Source organism: Phoenix dactylifera, chromosome 2, assembly GCF_051530095.1.
Source record: "Phoenix dactylifera cultivar Ajwa chromosome 2, Ajwa_hap1_PhDact_Kaust_v1.1, whole genome shotgun sequence".
NCBI classification, from domain to species: Eukaryota; Viridiplantae; Streptophyta; class Magnoliopsida; order Arecales; family Arecaceae; genus Phoenix; species Phoenix dactylifera.
The window spans coordinates 46,142,812-46,159,941 of NC_143191.1; the positions used below are offsets into that span (position 1 = coordinate 46,142,812).

At 37.0% G+C, this 17,130-nt stretch overlaps 1 protein-coding gene across 1 annotated transcript; it reads left to right on the forward strand.

The window, feature by feature from the left end:
- Positions 1–4,406: 4,406 nt before the first annotated feature.
- Positions 4,407–15,474, forward strand: LOC103699361 (putative cyclic nucleotide-gated ion channel 14). The gene is made up of 7 exons (XM_039125535.3): positions 4,407–5,219; positions 5,899–6,400; positions 8,841–9,053; positions 9,205–9,515; positions 10,157–10,268; positions 12,304–12,540; positions 14,326–15,474. Exons 1-7 carry the CDS (start codon positions 5,161–5,163, stop codon positions 15,055–15,057), a joined length of 2,166 nt encoding a protein of 721 aa, XP_038981463.3. The 5' UTR covers positions 4,407–5,160; the 3' UTR covers positions 15,058–15,474.
- The last annotated feature ends 1,656 nt before the right edge of the window (positions 15,475–17,130 follow it).

The following is a 17,130-nucleotide window of genomic DNA, read 5'->3' on the forward strand; positions in this document are numbered from 1 at the left end:
AGAACGAGAATCCTGCCCAGGTGCAAGGAGTCCTTTTGATTTGATCTCTGGTTTGTTGGAGTTTTAATTAAAAAGAATTTAATAACGAAAATCCTGCCCAAGTGCATGGAGTCCTTTTGATTTGATCTCTGGTTTGTTGGAGTTTTAATTAAATTTTTTTTAATTTTTTTATCCCTTGAATTTTAGTTGTGTTAAATATTTTAAAATATATATATATATATATATATTTTTGAGATATCGCTTTTTGGAACAATTGTGACTTTTCGAAAGGCCGTTGGTTTCCAAAAAAATACGATATTTCTGAAACGTATTTTAGAAACATTGCGTCTCTTCGGTGTTCCAGATGAAGTCTATAAATAAACTTTTCTAAAATTAATTCAAAAACAATCCGATCTCACTTTTTTCTCACCAGTACTCTGTCTCTTGAAAGTTTCTTCTGCGGATCGAGAGTTTTTCTATGCTTCAACTTCTTGTTTTATTTTTTTATTTTCTGAATATCTAAATGGGTCGGTTGGGTCGTGCTTGTTAGAAAAGGATCGGGCTAAACCAAATTATTGTATCTTGAATGAAGATACCGTCCATTCGTCGAGGGATAGGGGTTGGCTAGCCATTGAAGCTATCTTCAAGATACTATCCTTTTCCACAACTCCAACAGAAGATCCGGCTGCCGTACCCATACGTTAGCGTACCAAAAGGTATCCAGACGAGGTTGGAAATTTGGTCTCCAGCTTTCTAATCCCAACAGTTGGCCCGCCAACGGCCACGGACCCCTTTCAAGCATCCGATTTTTAGCTTCCTCCGTTGGAAAACTAAAATACCAAAACCCCCCCTCTGATAGCACCCACACAAGGAAGTTACCTTCCAAGTTCCACCTCCTCTTCAACTCCCTTTGAATAAAGTCCAATGAAAACCCTCGGCCAAGAAACTTACCTCCGGCCTGCCCGCTAACGAGTACAGGCAACATCAACCTCAGCATCTGAAAAAAAAAAAAAAACAGATTTGCTTGTGGGTCTGAAAGCTTCGTATTTTCGATGAAACCTGCTGACTATTGCAGATGATTTGTTGAGGCAGAGCATGGAAGCTGCTTTCCATGTCTGTTCACCACAGATAATTTCCCAAGTAATTTAATCTTAGATTTTGAGCCTAAAAAGGTGATTTTCTTTTAGAGCTTCTTTTCTTCTCCCCTCTCCGGAAATCTGGTTTACGGAACTGTTCATCAAAGTTGATTTGCTACTTGTTGAAGTCTTTTCTACTGCAGGAGTTGCTCTCGTGGTATCGCTGATAGAAGGCAGAGCTTTTTGATGCTAGTATCTTCATGTGTTTCAAGTCATTTAGAAAACGCATTGCACGCTCCATGCACCCATTTTGTACTCGAAGTGCATCCCTCTCTATAATTATCTGGTATACGAAGTCTTGGTTTCACCTGAATGGATGACACCAAGGCTTGATATGCTCTTCCCGTGTAAGAAAATATAAAATATATAAATAAATCCATGTCATCCTATCAATTTAATTTTTTGAGCCAAGTGGTGATTTCAACATAGTATCAAAACAGAGATTCTGAGTTCGAACCTGTTTCCGTACTTTTTAACCCCATTATTAAAAATTTCACATGTTGGATTCACCCATTAAAGGAAAGTCCGGCCCACATATAAGAAAAAGTGTAAGAAAATATATAAATAAATATACCTCATCGGCCATCCTGGCCGATTTAGCATCGCCCTGTGCTTCTAGCATCCTGGTTATGTTGTTCCAATTCCTTCTTCATCTTCGTACTGTTTTCCTTCTCTCTTCGAACTTTGGCGAGTGAAGCATCTGGTAAATCATCTGTTTATTTAATAAGAAGATGGCAAGGGACAACCATGCCCGGTCAGCCGTTCAAACCTTAAAAAACATCAGCATTCATCGTGCTCTTGGATTTGTGCTAAGCTGTTCGATCTTGGACTTGTTTCTCACCCCTTTGAACTTGATGGTTCGGTTCTTCGGATGCAACAACATCCATCTCTGTTTTAAGCAGGTTTTGGTTTGATATAAATGAATTTGGATCATAAATGAACAACCCATCTAACCTATTTATTAAATAGGTTGGGTTCGGATTTAAACCTTTGACCTGCTTAATCCGTTTTAATCCATTTAATAATTAGATCAGGTTACGATTCAATAAACCTATTTAACATACTTAATCTCTTTCTAGCATGTTTAATTCAACCTATTTAATCTGTTCAATATATTTAAATTTATTTAATTCATTAAAAATTTATTTATTCTGTTTAAAAAATAGATTATGCAGGTCAAAATAAAAAATTCAGATTCATATTTAAAACTTTGATTTTGATTGATGAATTTTAGATCCGATTTGTATTTATTCAATTTATATCCAATCTATCCTGATCCGATCTATAAGACTTTTGTGTAATACAGAGACCCAGCTATCCCTCAGTGCAGGGACGGCAGTGTGAACCCTTATAATACACGTGGCGCGGTCGCTGCCACTCTTATGCCGGACCGTTAAGCGGAGCTGTAAGTCCTCTTTGGTGGGTCCGGTCTCCAGAGTCAAGGCGACCCCCAAAGGTGGGGTGGACATCGACGTCCAAAAGAACCGGCGATGACTACCGTGGAGAGCACGACGCGCCTCGGCGGTCCCTTCGCATTATAAAATGAAAGAATCTAACGGGCCCACGGCATCAAAAGGTGGACTGAATGGACGACGACCAACAATTTCGTTTGGGAATTTTCTTTTTTTTTTCTTTTCCCAAGGAGTGCCAAATTTTTTATTTTTATTATTTTTAATTTTATTGGCCGCATCCGCACTCGCAAAATGTGAGCCGCAATTATACAAAACAAAAACACATTTGCAGAAATTTTTTTTCTTTTAAATATTTTCAAAAAATAAACAATAGTATTTTTATAAAAAAAATAAGTTTTTATATTTTATAAAAAATTATATAAAATATAGAAAGCTATTTCTCCATCAATTAAAAATTAATTTTTTTCTTGTGAACTATTTTTAAGCCATTAAAATCGATGGATTAAATTTTTTTTCTTTATTAAAAGTATTTTTTCAAAAAAAAGATGCTCAACCAAAAATAATTCATTCTAAAAAGAAATTTTTTTTATTGTCAACCAAATATACTAAAATTATTTTTTTAAATGATATATTTTTATAAATCAATTTTTTTTAAAAAATATTTTAATAATTTTTTTTCCTACAAACTAAACCAATATAGATTTTGTTATTGCCATTGTCCGATACTAAAATTTGAAAGATATCGATTTGCACCCCCAAGGAACGACGAAGAATAGAATAAAAATCACCGGAGTTATGTCCGTGAGAAAGACTAAAAACGTTATGGAGAATGATAAGAAAACTAAACTCTAAATAACGAATCAGAAAGGAGAGTTCACAATCTGATATGCCAGGCCTTTTTTTTTTTTTTTGACAGATACCGAATTATTGTCCAACCAACCCGTATTAAATTTCTAAGCCTTAAGTGAGGTCGAAAACAACCTTTTGGTTATTTTTTTAAAAAAATATTCAATTAATATATATATATATTTATTTATTTATCTCTTAATATTATACATCACTTATGATTGGCTGATTAGATTTGGACCACAGTACATTCCATAATTTTGAAGTATGATACGGATCGAGTTTGGCTGCAGAATAAGATGGAATTAGATGAAATAATATTCTCCAACTTTATTCCTTTTATTTTCAGCCGATAAAATAATATCAAATTTTATTGATCTTCAAAGTAAAACAGGTATTGCAAAATTAAATGAAACAACTCGTTTCTCTTTATGAATAAATTAATCTATCCATTGACTCTAGACTTCCTCTATCAACATAAACAATCTAAGCATTTATCCTAGCACAAGCAGGGATTTGAAAGTGAGACATTGTGTAAACAATAAATGGATTAATAAACGTGCCTCTGTCTGGAAATAGAAAACAACTTTTATGTTAGGATAAGTTCTAATAGGAAAAGATTAAGCAGCTTGGGGGGACACTACTTTTATGCTCAGTTTCAATACTAAAATATTTCTACTCAAGTGGGAAGCCCAGAGACTTCTAGAATGCCAGGCATACATACGGATTGGATCCAGCGTTCCGATGAAATTTTGCGGATAGAGTTCTCCGTCCCGCTGCTACTTTAGAATATTTTATCTTCTAAATTTATTAGATATATGCATACTAAATATATACAGTTTGTCTGTTGTTGTTTTTTTTTCAATACAGGATAGCTCATGCTATACGCGCATAAGTGCGCCCATAAGAGCCATAGTAAAATAGAGGGCGGGGAAGAAAATAGATGGACTTAAAACTCTCTGATAAAATTTTTTCTGAATGGTGTACTGCGAAGGTGGTGATCCAGTTCGTTGCACTGTTCTTCTTCCAAAACATATAAGTGGCCCGAAATGCCACAAGCTCCATTATGAGCTCACATATATCATGCAGTAGTGGGTGCCAGTCACTCCATCCGTCTATCAACATTCTGCTGAATCTAGTCGATCACTCAAAATTTTTTTCAAGATGATTATAATCTGCTTCAGCGCAATTTTGGCATCGGTAATATCTTTTCAAGCTACTTTCAATTCTGCGCCACCGGCAGACTCATAAAAAAAAAAAAAAAAAAAAAAAAAAGACCCCGGTAAACAAGGTCTAGATTGAAGGTCGTGCAAGCCTGGCTCCCGGTTCCTTCACTTGGGTCTATGTTCGAGTTCTTTTTCGTGTGTTCGTACAGAAAAATCAAAAGTTTCTTGTTGCTTCTCTGTTCCTCCGTGACGCTCCCCCTTCTGAGGTTGAGGTCTGATGAAAACACAAAAGTTTATCAACCGCCTGCATAGATATAAGAAAACAAAAAAATTAAAAAGGTTATCCCGGTCTCGTTCGCTCGGCTTCTGCGACGATACTGGCCTCCAGAGATTTTCTTTCCTCTTTGGACCCACTCCCAGCTGAGAAAAGGATCCGTACTTGGCGGTGCGGGAGTCGGGAGGTCCACTGTAGCAAAAGGAGTCATCTTTGCTCCCTTTTCCAGTCGGCATTCTAGTGCCCCTTGTTGGAGTAAATGGCTAGGGTTGCAGGGGTTCTTCAAGAGTTCGCTCGATGACGAGGTCGTCTGTAGATCCTCTGCGAGTTCGATCGGATTCGAAGCGATGTTTGGATCGAAGAGAGTTGACGATGAGATGGAGCTCAAGAAGGAGAGAACCGTAAGGTGAGTGCGCGAACCATCTTTATTATTGTTCTTTTTGAGCAAGACTTATTTTTTTTTTTAAAAAAAAAAAAATCCAATCTTGATGTGGTTCTTAGCTTAGGAATTGAAGCCCGATAGAATCCATCAGTGATTTCATTCTTTTCGCATCTAGAAATGAACAAAACCCGCAGTTTACTTCTCTTGGATTTATACTTCTACGAACTGAGGAAGATTCGCACGATAGCAGTAGGCAGACCCTTGTTGCTTTCCTTTTTTGGAGAAGGCACGGTTAGAAAGCAGATATTTGATGTGGCTGTGACATTGGGATTTAAACCCAACCCCAACAAAACCTGTCTTGATTCTCTTAGTGCTATAGGTTTTGCTAGAATTTCTTGACTTTGTTTTACAGGATGAACTGAAAATTTGAAGAAGAACCTTTGTTGAACTGCTAATAATTTTATGGGATCATATCAGACATCTGATGTTTTTCCTGATGCAAATACAGAATGAAGCAAAATACACCGTTGTTGTATCTAACTCATTGCCAGAATTTAAGAACTCCCCCCCTCCCTCCCTCTTAACAAGTCCATTTAACATGATTGTTGAATTGTCCGATGAGGTTCCAGGATCAAGCAAGAGCCAGAAGCATTACCTGTTTAAAAGTTTTCTCATGGTGTTGATGTGCCTCGTTGTTATGCAGGTTCAATCGTGATGAGATGCAAAACCCAGCCAAACCCACCTATCGGATAGCAAAACCTGGAGGACTTGTAACGAGCAAAATTAGTAGTGGGAGTTCTGGAAAGTCCAAGGTTTTTGCCGAGGATCATGAGCCATGGAGGAAGCGGATCCTTGATCCAGGAAGTGACCTTGTGTTAAAATGGAACTGGGTTTTCCTCGTCTCATGCTTGGTCGCTCTTTTTATAGATCCTCTATATTTCTATTTGCCTTCCATCAGTAAGGGCAATAAAACTTCATGTATTAGGATGGACCATCATCTGAGCATCATTGTTACCTTTTTCCGGACACTTGCTGATTTATTCTATGTACTGCACATGGCTATAAAGTTTCGGACCGCTTACGTAGCACCGAGCTCCAGGGTGTTTGGGCGGGGAGAGCTTGTCAAGGATCCTAAAAAGATTGCCAGGAGATATTTGAGATCCGATTTTTTTGTTGATCTGGCAGCTGCATTGCCTCTACCACAGGTATTTTCTTCTCTTTCAAAGTTGATCTTTAGAAAGACTATTGAATTGTTGATGTGGTTTATCTCTAAAATTTCATTGTCATAAATGTTATCGCTCAGATAAGCTATATGTGAAATGCAGGAAGTACATTGATATGGATATGCCTTCCTTTTAATAAAATAAAAGTAGAGAAGTAGCTATAATTTAATCAAGTTTAATCAAGTTTATAAGATTCTTAAAAAAGATCTAAATCTTCACTGTTAAGTTCAGTATTAATAGTCTTAAATATCCCACATATACGTAGAAATGCTTGCTTGTTTGCTCAATTTCTCCTTAGCAATTCATCCTGCCACTACATAATAACCATAAACGGACATTCCCACAGCTTTTTAAGAAAAGAATTACCTTCTGATTTGAGTCAAGATTGAGCAAATCATTGTAAGGGGAAAAAGGGAGTGTTTAAGATATTGGAGTGAACTTCTTGAGATGAGGTCTTCTCTGTTTTGGAGCTTCATTGAACCCTTTTCGTATAAAAAATTCCAAAAGCACCAAAGGACCCTGTTGACTCTAAAAGACCAAAACTTTAACCTCTATTAAAACCAGAATTAAGAAAGCAATCTTCCTTATTGAAACATTTTTATGATGAATCCATTTAGTTATAACACATTTTTCTGATGAAGCAAAATCAAAGTTTTCCTGTTGGGGTTCATGCTTTTTCCAATTGTAGCATTTTAGTAATCATTGACTGATTAGTTGTTTCCTATTACTTGTAGACTATGATGGTACCATAACTTACATATAAAAAAATTGCTGAAGCAGAATGATACGACTGGTACTGTACCATTCTGACATGAAATGGGCACTAATACGGGTGTTGGGATGCCAAAATAGTTGTATCGGTGCATCCCAGCTGTACTAGTCTGAACCGGTTAGTAATGATGCGTGGTGGCGGTATCTGTCAGCATCTATATCCATAGTTTTTTAAGTTTTTGGAATATGACAATTTCAGTATGTAATGTTAATACCTATACCATACCATTCCAATTGAAACATGGGATAGGGCTTGGTACCAGTATTTAAAACCTTGCAGCTATTCTTATCGAGTGAATAAGAAGAATAAGGATGAAGAGGAAACTACATGCATCTCTAAAGCTTATATTATGAGTTCTTCGCAAGCCTTCAAGTCATATATAATGTGTCATGTCACTGATTAAAAACTAAATTTACAAGCTTTTGCATTCTGTTTCTTTATTTTGCTTTTTTTGGCAGTTCCTCATCTGGATTCTTCAAATACTTTTCCTTCTAAACTGAAGCTGATTCTTAGACATCTATCAAAAAGATGAAAAGAGTAAACAAGTGTATTATGAAGTTGGTACTGTTGGGCAGCTGCTTAAAGATATCACAGAAATGTGTAGTCTTTGACTGCCACTGCTCCAAACCTCTGCAAGATATATGAACTTCTTGTGTGTGCAATTGCACATAACTCTAGTTCTCCTTTTGCTGAACTATGTTGAAAAATATGGTCGAGAAAGACTCCGTACAAGCAGTATGGGAAGAGAGTTCTAAGTATGCAGCAATCCGACCTATAACAAAAAAGGAGCTGTCTGTAGCGCTTCCGCCATCCCCCAGAGTGACAATTCAACATTTTTGATTTAGCCCTCCGAACTCAAAAATGTGGAAGAGCCACTAAATGCTGACAGCACACATTTTCATGTATTGATATCTAATATCACAGAAATGTGTAACCTTTGACTACCACTGCTCCAAACCTCTGCGAGATATATGAACTTTTTGTGTGTGCTATTGCACATAATTCTAGGCTTGCTTTTGCTGAACTATGTTGAAAAGTTGGAAGGGCCACTAAATGCTGATAGCACACATTTTCATGTATTGATAGCTAACAAAAACTGCTGTTCTAGTGGATGTATTGGCTAGTCATTTACAATTTGCAGGAGATATGGGCCATAGCTACAGGATGAATTTCTGATAGGTCAATTTTCTATTTCTGCATGGCGATCTTGCGCATCTGAACAACTACTTTTATGAACAAAGGAATTGAAAATAGACATAGGGAAGAAAACATAGTTTTAACTGTAAGTTATTTCTCATTATAATGGCAAAGAACAGACCCTGTAACTATCATTATTATAATCCCAAATACTCATGATCTAGAGAGATTTGGGTAAATAAGGGCCTTTGTATCCACTACAAGTTATAACAGTTTCTGTAGGGGTGTAATATAACGGGATAACTGCATGAGTATCAACACATTATTTGTTGGTCAACCTCAAACTTACCCTTGGTGGAACATAAAAAATTATCTGGAAGAGAATTTCTACTTTTATGAATATTCTTGAGCTCCAAAAGTTGTAAACACAAGTAGGTGTTGTCATCAGGTTGTCTTTTCTGTTTTGATATCTAACAGTTGCCTTGACACTACTTTTCATTTTCCTTTTTGCAGATTGTTATTTGGCTAGTGATACCAGCAATTAGGAATTCAAGGGCTGATCATAATAATAATGCTCTTGCTCTGATTGTTCTGATTCAATATGTTCCAAGATTATATCTCATATTTCCTCTAAGCTACCAAATTATTAAGGCAACTGGAGTTGTTACAAAGACTGCTTGGGCGGGAGCTGCTTACAATCTACTGCTTTACATGATAGCTAGCCACGTCTGTAACTTTCCCTTACTTAACTTGCATAAATTACTCTATATGATTTTGTTGGAATTTACAATAGGATGTACTACTCACAGATTATATTGAATATGTTTATTTTACACTCTAAATTAATCCTTTTCTGAATTAAGTTCTATCTGATCAGGTTTTAGGAGCATCATGGTACTTGCTATCAGTTGAACGACTGACAACATGTTGGAAATCAGAATGCAAAAAGGAGAATGGCACTATGGATACACCATTATGTGATCCTAAGTTTCTAGATTGTGATTCTTCAAGAAAAAGCAATCGACAAGTCTGGGCAACTAACACAACTGTTTTTACAAACTGTGATGCTAACTCTGATATTTCTTTCAACTTTGGCATTTTTTCACCTGCATTAACCAATGATGCTGTCTCCTCGGGGTTCATCAGGAAATATTTCTATTGTCTCTGGTGGGGTTTGCAAAATTTGAGGTATGAATTTGTTTGGTTCCCATATTTCTCATATGAAAGCCAACATGGAACTATTATGGTGTATTTTTTGTTTTTTCCAGAAACAGGCTAAAGTAGGCATGTCCCCCCCCTTCCAAAAAAAGGAGTATATTAGCAATGTTACTGTTGATTTGGAGCCCTATATCTTCTTGTTTGTTATCCAATTTAGTCAAATCTTGCATTTGTTTACTACATATTTTCTTGAAATAATATAAAATCTTATCAGGACCGGTTTCTGGAAATCATTTTCTCTCTTTATTCATTTAGCTCAGAAAAACTAAGGGGAAGCAAGCTGATTGCAGTTACCGAATGAGTGCCTTAGGATCCTAACCCTTTGAGCTAGCAGGAGATATATCTCACGAGGGTATAATTGAAGTATAGCATTTTTCGTTGGCCATTGGTAGTCCAGTCCATTTCGAGTAGAAAAATGTGCCCTTTGCGCCACTCACTAGTTTCCCTTTTAGTTGCCTAGGTGGAACATCTTTTGTGAAAATGTTTTTGATGGCATGACTTAACAAAGAAAAGGTTGATTTAATTTGACAGTGTCTATAACAGCTGTTTAGGAATTCTTCTTGATATACATTGATTTCAGATTTTTAATGTATCTCTCTTTTTATTGTCAGCTCATATGGTCAGACTTTGACTACAAGCACCTTCATCGGGGAGACGTTGTTTGCTATACTCATTGCTATCCTTGGTCTTGTCTTATTTGCACATTTAATTGGAAACATGCAGGTACAAAATAATGCAAATTGCCAAGCTTTCCTTTATCCAATTGTATTATGTTACATCTTTCAGAAATGTTAAGTTATTTGTTAACTAGTTAAGCCTACAAATTAAGTGATTCCTGAATTTTTATAGTCCTGGATAGATGTTATAAAAAGAGCATGAGATCATTGCTGTATTGTTTTAGGATGAAGTTTAGGTACTACAAAGTGGCACCATCATGATGCTACCCTCCATGTATGATGCTCACTTTGAACTAAGATGACTTTGGTGAGTGACATGGTGCCCCTTAAATTATAGGCTGACAACTGTTGATTGGTTTTCTAAGTTTTAATTGAAGCAACGTCATGTCTAGTTGGCAGTATTTGCATGGGGGTAGCATCATCAAACCATGCTACTTGTGTAGCATGTAACCCATGCCCATTGTTTTAGCATGAGCTCAGTACTTTAATTTGCTTTTTCCTTAGTAACCTAGATTACGAAAGTGCATTATTGTATTTGGACTCTTTTAATTGGCAAATTTTCTTTGGTACTGTAATTAAGACGACCCACAGCTTGTCTTGCTTTTCTTGTTCCTTCATGCATACACTAGGTCAAACCACAGGTTTAATTTTGTTTTGGACATAGTTGGGTGATTTCAACTACCAAAGACCTTTATATGTGTGCATATGTATGTATGTATGTAGTGAGGCCTTACTCAAGTCCAAATTTTGTGGTGATATGCCATCGAAGAATCGAATCCAGAATCTCTTGATGTGACCACTGCTGCAATTCACCTTTTGCCATCGATAATTTATTCTTAGATCGAAATTTATCACTTTGTGGTTTTTCATTCAATGCATTTGCCTCTATATTTCTTCATAATTGCATTGCGATTAGCATGTAGACGGTGATGTGCAGAGTGGAATCGTGTGGGTTTGGACTTAGGCAAGACTTATGTTGTCTAAATGGACGCTTGGCTGGTCTAAGTTTGCCCTAGTTAGTTTTATCTGCGCTCACATTTTTTATGTCACACATAGTTTTCATAAAAGGAGGATGAGCTTTGGTGCAACTGTAATTAGAAAACAGGAAGGGCTTGATAGAGAGATGAGAGAGATGAATTTTGGATTTTGTTTTGAGTGGTAAAAATGATGGGTGGCTTAAGAAATCCTTGATGAAAATTGTGAGCACTAAATTCATAAAAGGTGATCCAAAGTTCCAAAATATATAAGGTTTGTTGATTTGGTTGTGGTTGCTATTATCTGTTAGGTGAGGCATTGGCCACTTGTCTGTTGGAACTTTATCACTGCTTTCTACTATCCACTGTTGTGTTTGTGCTTTAATTTATTTTATCTCATTTTTTCTTGGAGGTATGTGCACTAATGTTCTTTATGCTGCATTTCTGTCTGAGTTTATTATTTTCTGAGTTAGTTTCATTTCTATTATGTTCATTAGTGTAGTTTTTTTTAATGTTACAGTACCAATACTCATTTACTTGTGTTATAACGTTCTTAGCAATGTAAATAGAAAAATGTCTGGCATATTACATGCGTACATACATATCTTCCATCACCTTATGTTTCCAATGCATAACCTTGTATGTATCAAGGATTGAGGTCTTGCATGCTGGACTGGTACTGGCATGGTATGTATCATGGCATGCTGTGTCATACTGGTGCGTGGCATACACTGGCGCAATAGCATGCAAGCTGTGCCACACACCAATAATGTTCAACACAATATATGCCATGCTGTATTGAATCTATGCTTCTAATTAACTAGTGCCATTTCATGTTTTTAGGTGTGCATTCTCTTGATTTTATTTTATGAACTAATTCTGAGCCTCGTATTTGATTATATGCTTGTATTCTTATTGATATATTTTTCTATTCTGTATTGGCTTTCTTTTATGCTGTTTTGGGCATGCCTTTCCCTATTTGATTTAAACTAAAACCATGAACTTGGCAAAATGAAAATTTGACTTCCTGTGTGCTTGTTTCGGGCTTCTAGAATGCACAACATTATTATTGTTCTCCCATCTGATAAAATTCTATTTATATTTCAGACATACCTGCAATCTATAACTGTAAGGCTTGAAGAATGGAGGCTAAAGCGAAGAGACACTGAAGAGTGGATGAGACATCGCCAACTTCCTCATGATCTGCGGGAACGAGTCAGGCGTTTTGTTCAATATAAGTGGCTTGCAACCCGAGGCGTTGATGAAGAATCTATATTGCGAGCCTTACCTGCAGACCTTCGACGAGATATTCAACGTCACCTCTGCTTGGACCTTGTTCGACGGGTACAATGTTAACCCCATCTTTTATCTAGATCTCAATAGATAAGACACTGGTATCTGTTGGAGTTTTTCCCTTCATTCATGGAGGGAAAGGACAAACTTATCTTTCAGATTCCTTTTCTGTATGATCCATGGAAAGGCAGTTAATTAAATTGATTATTTCTTATCAAATTAATCTAATTCTATAAATGGAAGACAAAAGCATTATGCAATGTGGAGTGTCATTCTTCACTTCATTTCCAGATACTTGTTCTTTCTTTGATTCTTTTTTTCAAACTTCCTTTTTAATGTCCTAATGTAGAATATCATTTAGTTAATTCGATCTTCTTATGTTTTGAGCATCTCAATTACAACCTTGCCTTAGCTTAACCAGTGGAATGTGATGCAATTAAAATGTGTTGATTTATACCCAACAGTCACATAGAAGATTTTTAGAAGAGTTTCGTGTCTAGTTATTGAGTAATATGTATGATATCATGGATGAGCTTATGTTGCTATAATGTGTCAAACATGCTTCATAAATAACGGCTTTCAAGGAAGACTAGTTATCGGGGAAATATATTAGTCTACTGCTCATTCATTTTACATGAATTTTGGCCACTTCATTCATTTTGCTCGATGAAATCCAATTTAAAATTTAAAGGTTCATACTCCCTGAAATTTGTATGAGGGTTTATATTAATTTATGTTTAGGTATGATTGGCATGCCAAACTAGTGCAAATGGAAATCTAAAGAGCAAGCAAGCATCTATTAGTGATTTTAGGTTGAAATCCATTTATATGCATGATAATTATTTCGGATCCTTCTAATAAATGGACTTGATAATACTACAATAACTCCTATATATCAGAACATGTGAAGATTTTTTTTTTTTTTGTTCCTTTTGATTTTTTTATGTTGAAACTTCAGCTTTTTCCATAGATCTCAGTGGGTCTCACACCAAATAAAGCATAAAGTTGGCAATTATTATATTAGCACAACAAATTACCTGCAAGCTTAAGTTGTTTAATAAGTGGTACTAAGCTAAATTTATAATGATTATCGTCGAGATATATTTTAGAAGTGAAAGAAAATATGAAGAATGGAGAGAATATCATCCCTGTCACCACCTGATTCATCTCCTGAAGTTGGTGGGAATTGTAGTGCTGCAGCTATGACTGGTGGGGATTTTATTATTGGAAAGTAAGGGGATGTCTATTTTGGGCATCCCAAAGTTGAGGGTGGGTTTTGAGGATGCCATCAGGGAAGAGTGGGTGGTTGAGTTGTGGTGGCCAGGTTCTAGGATTGCATCATATAACGAGACATGAAATGGAAACTGAATCCTCGTGATCGAGGAAAGGGGAGGAAATAGTATACAATATGGTAATTACAATTATAAGGTGTATCTTAGGAATAAAAGTTATGCCGAACAGTTTGCTCTATTTATTATTAGTCATGGATATTATAAGTTATTTTTTTGATTATATTTTAAGGTTATTTTGGGCACAGGGGTGATTTGGTTTAGAAAATGTCAAAGTTTTTACTGACAGAAATATCAAGACTTTTATATGGCTGTAATGATTTCATATATTGGTTTCAAGTGATGCAGATAACCTTTGGAAAAATAGGCTAAACAGGGTTTAGAAAGCTTTGTCACCATGTGAGATATCAATAGTTCATTTTGCCAACCCCAAACGCTATTCAACTTGCGATATATGTTCTCCTATATAGACTGATTTTCTAATATTTTTTTCTCAATTTTTGTTAAAAACTAGCTTTTTTTTTTTTTTCCAAATTCCAAATTGCAGGTTCCTTTTTTCTCACAAATGGATGATCAGCTTCTTGATGCCATATGCGAACGTCTGGTATCCTGCTTGAGCACCGAAGGTACCTACATTGTCCGTGAGGGTGACCCTGTGACAGAAATGCTCTTTATCATTCGTGGCAGATTAGAAAGCTCTACCACCAATGGGGGCCGGACGGGTTTCTTTAATTCCATAACTTTGAGACCTGGTGACTTCTGTGGTGAGGAACTGCTTGCCTGGGCTCTGCTTCCGAAATCCACTGTCAATTTGCCTTCCTCCACTCGGACAGTAAGAGCCCTTGTCGAAGTGGAGGCCTTTGCACTGCGAGCAGAAGACCTAAAATTTGTTGCCAACCAATTTAGGCGGCTTCATAGCAGGAAACTACAGCACACATTGCGCTTCTATTCCCACCATTGGAGAACATGGGCAGCTTGCTTCATTCAAGCAGCCTGGCGTCGGTTCAAGAGGAGAAAGATGGCAAAGGATCTGAACATGAGGGAGTCATTCTCCTCCCAGTCAGATGAACAAGCTGCTAATGAGTCAGGACAGGAGGAAGAGGACGGCAACTCAAGCTCCATTAATGCTTCTCAACCTAAACAGAATCTTGGGGTGACCATTCTGGCTTCAAAATTTGCTGCCAGCACAAGAAAAGGAGCTCAAAAAATCAAGGGCATTGATATGCCCAAGTTACAGAAACCAGATGAGCCTGACTTCTCTGCAGACCCATATGATTAGTAGCTACTTATATTCATTATGGTGGCTGGTGCTGCTTGTTTCACTGAATCCCCTGCAGCATGAAGGAGTGCTCGGAAAAGGATTCTACCTTGTATGCTATGGGGTTTATGGGATCCAAATCTCCATCCAAATAGTTATTCATCTACAACTCCTGCGATGTGCTTTACTAGTCGAAGCAAAAGGAGATGGTTTCCGATAGCAATGGTGTTGTTGTATTCTATCAGTAGGTCTGCAGTTGTTATAAGTACCGGCTCCCTCACATTGTACAATCTAGGTGTATTTATCACAACGAACATCACATTTTCCCCTTCAAAATTTGCGTTGTCTTGTCTTACTTCAAGATCTGCAGCTGACACTGCAACTTATAGCTGTTATCTGAGAGCAGGCACTTCTCTTGTTGGGTGTTGATTTGAATCAGTGAAGCATAGGATGGAAGGTAAATGGATGCTAATTATTGAAGTTCTTGTCCAATGGTAGGCTGAGTGACATTTCCTCTTTTTACCTAATCTAATGTCATCGCCCTCTTTCTTCTTTTGTATTCCTAGTTAGTGAACTCAATATTTTTTATCCTATTCACCAATAGCTGTTTTTGCATGTTTCTTTACCAATAAACAGTTCTATTTTCCAGGCCAAGTTAGTCAAACAGGTATCTATCTATCAAATGGTCTGACCAAGTAAGTGGACCACCGATTTGGCCTTGGCCGGCTTAGGGCTTAGAATGACTCTGTCCATAGTCAAATGAAATGCCAATCGGTGCGCTAAAATATAAGGATTGTGTTGGTATTCACTTTAATATCATAATATGACTTATCCAATGTAAAATGAGGAAGAAGATATCTAAGAGAGCAGTTTACGCGGTTCACATTGATTGTGGACGACTAACAGAAGCCAGTGCCGAGGCGGCATTGGACATTGAAAGGTGAAACCTCACCAGAGGATGATGGTGACAATTATCTCCACCTAATTAACACCTTGGGTGTAGCTGAATAGCTTTCTTAATAGAATTTGGTTGCAACTTTGCATTACTGCAATGTCTGCGCTGTTAGCCTGCAGGCTGCAAGTTTGATTGGCCAAAGAAGTCATGTTCATATTCAGGTTTTCTTCTTCTTTTTTGATTGGCCAAAGAAGTCATTTGCCTGTAAAAAGAATTAATGTCTATTTTCAGGATAACCTCATTAGAATATAGATCGAATGCGGTCAATATTGATTTTGCTCAAATTTTGTTTAGATTTAGATATAGGCACGGAAGAAAGGTAAGAAGAAAGATGGGGACGATGGGTTCAATTATGTTATGGGTTCAGAATAGTATGGTTTCTCTGGTCCCTATGTCTCCTTGCACGATTTGTTGACCTCCCTTTCACCATGGACCACTCTATTCTTCAGTCTATTACTCCATAATGCGGCCTAGTTGTTGTGGATATCCAGAAATAATAGAATTTTGAAGAACGCTGTCTCTAATCCTTATCTTATTGCTAATCAATCTAGGGACACCTGCAGCCCGAGTAGCTCCTCTTTACTTCGTCCTTTATAGGTTAATTGGATGCTTCCTCCCTATGGGTTGCTCAAAATTAATTTTGATGAATCTGGTGGTGCAGGGTACCATGTTATTAGAGTTCACAATGGCCAAGTTCTATTAGCTAATTCAAAGAACTTCCCAACAGCCTCTGACTGAATTGAGGGCAGCTTGGTAGGGGCTCACTACTGCTGTCATGGTTTTGCAATGCAGGGTAGTTATCTTAGAAGGACACTTTTCTACTGTTATCATCCGGATCAATGACATATCTCATAAGTCAGCCTATAGTCCCCTTCTAAAGGATATTCAATATCTTATTTCATCGCTGGATTATTTCAAGGCCGTTCATGCTTATAGAGAGGCCAATTTTATTGCTGATTGGCTGGTGGGAAGAGGTTTTTATTCTGATTACCCTGCTCGTTCTGCCATCCCTTCGGAACTTCAGCTGCTGCCTCAAATAGAAGCTATGGGTTTTTCTTATTTTCGGTTCTCTTGATAATTAGTTTGTTTGAGTTTGATTCTGTTTCCTGCTGTTTCTTGGCACCTTCATCACTTGTACC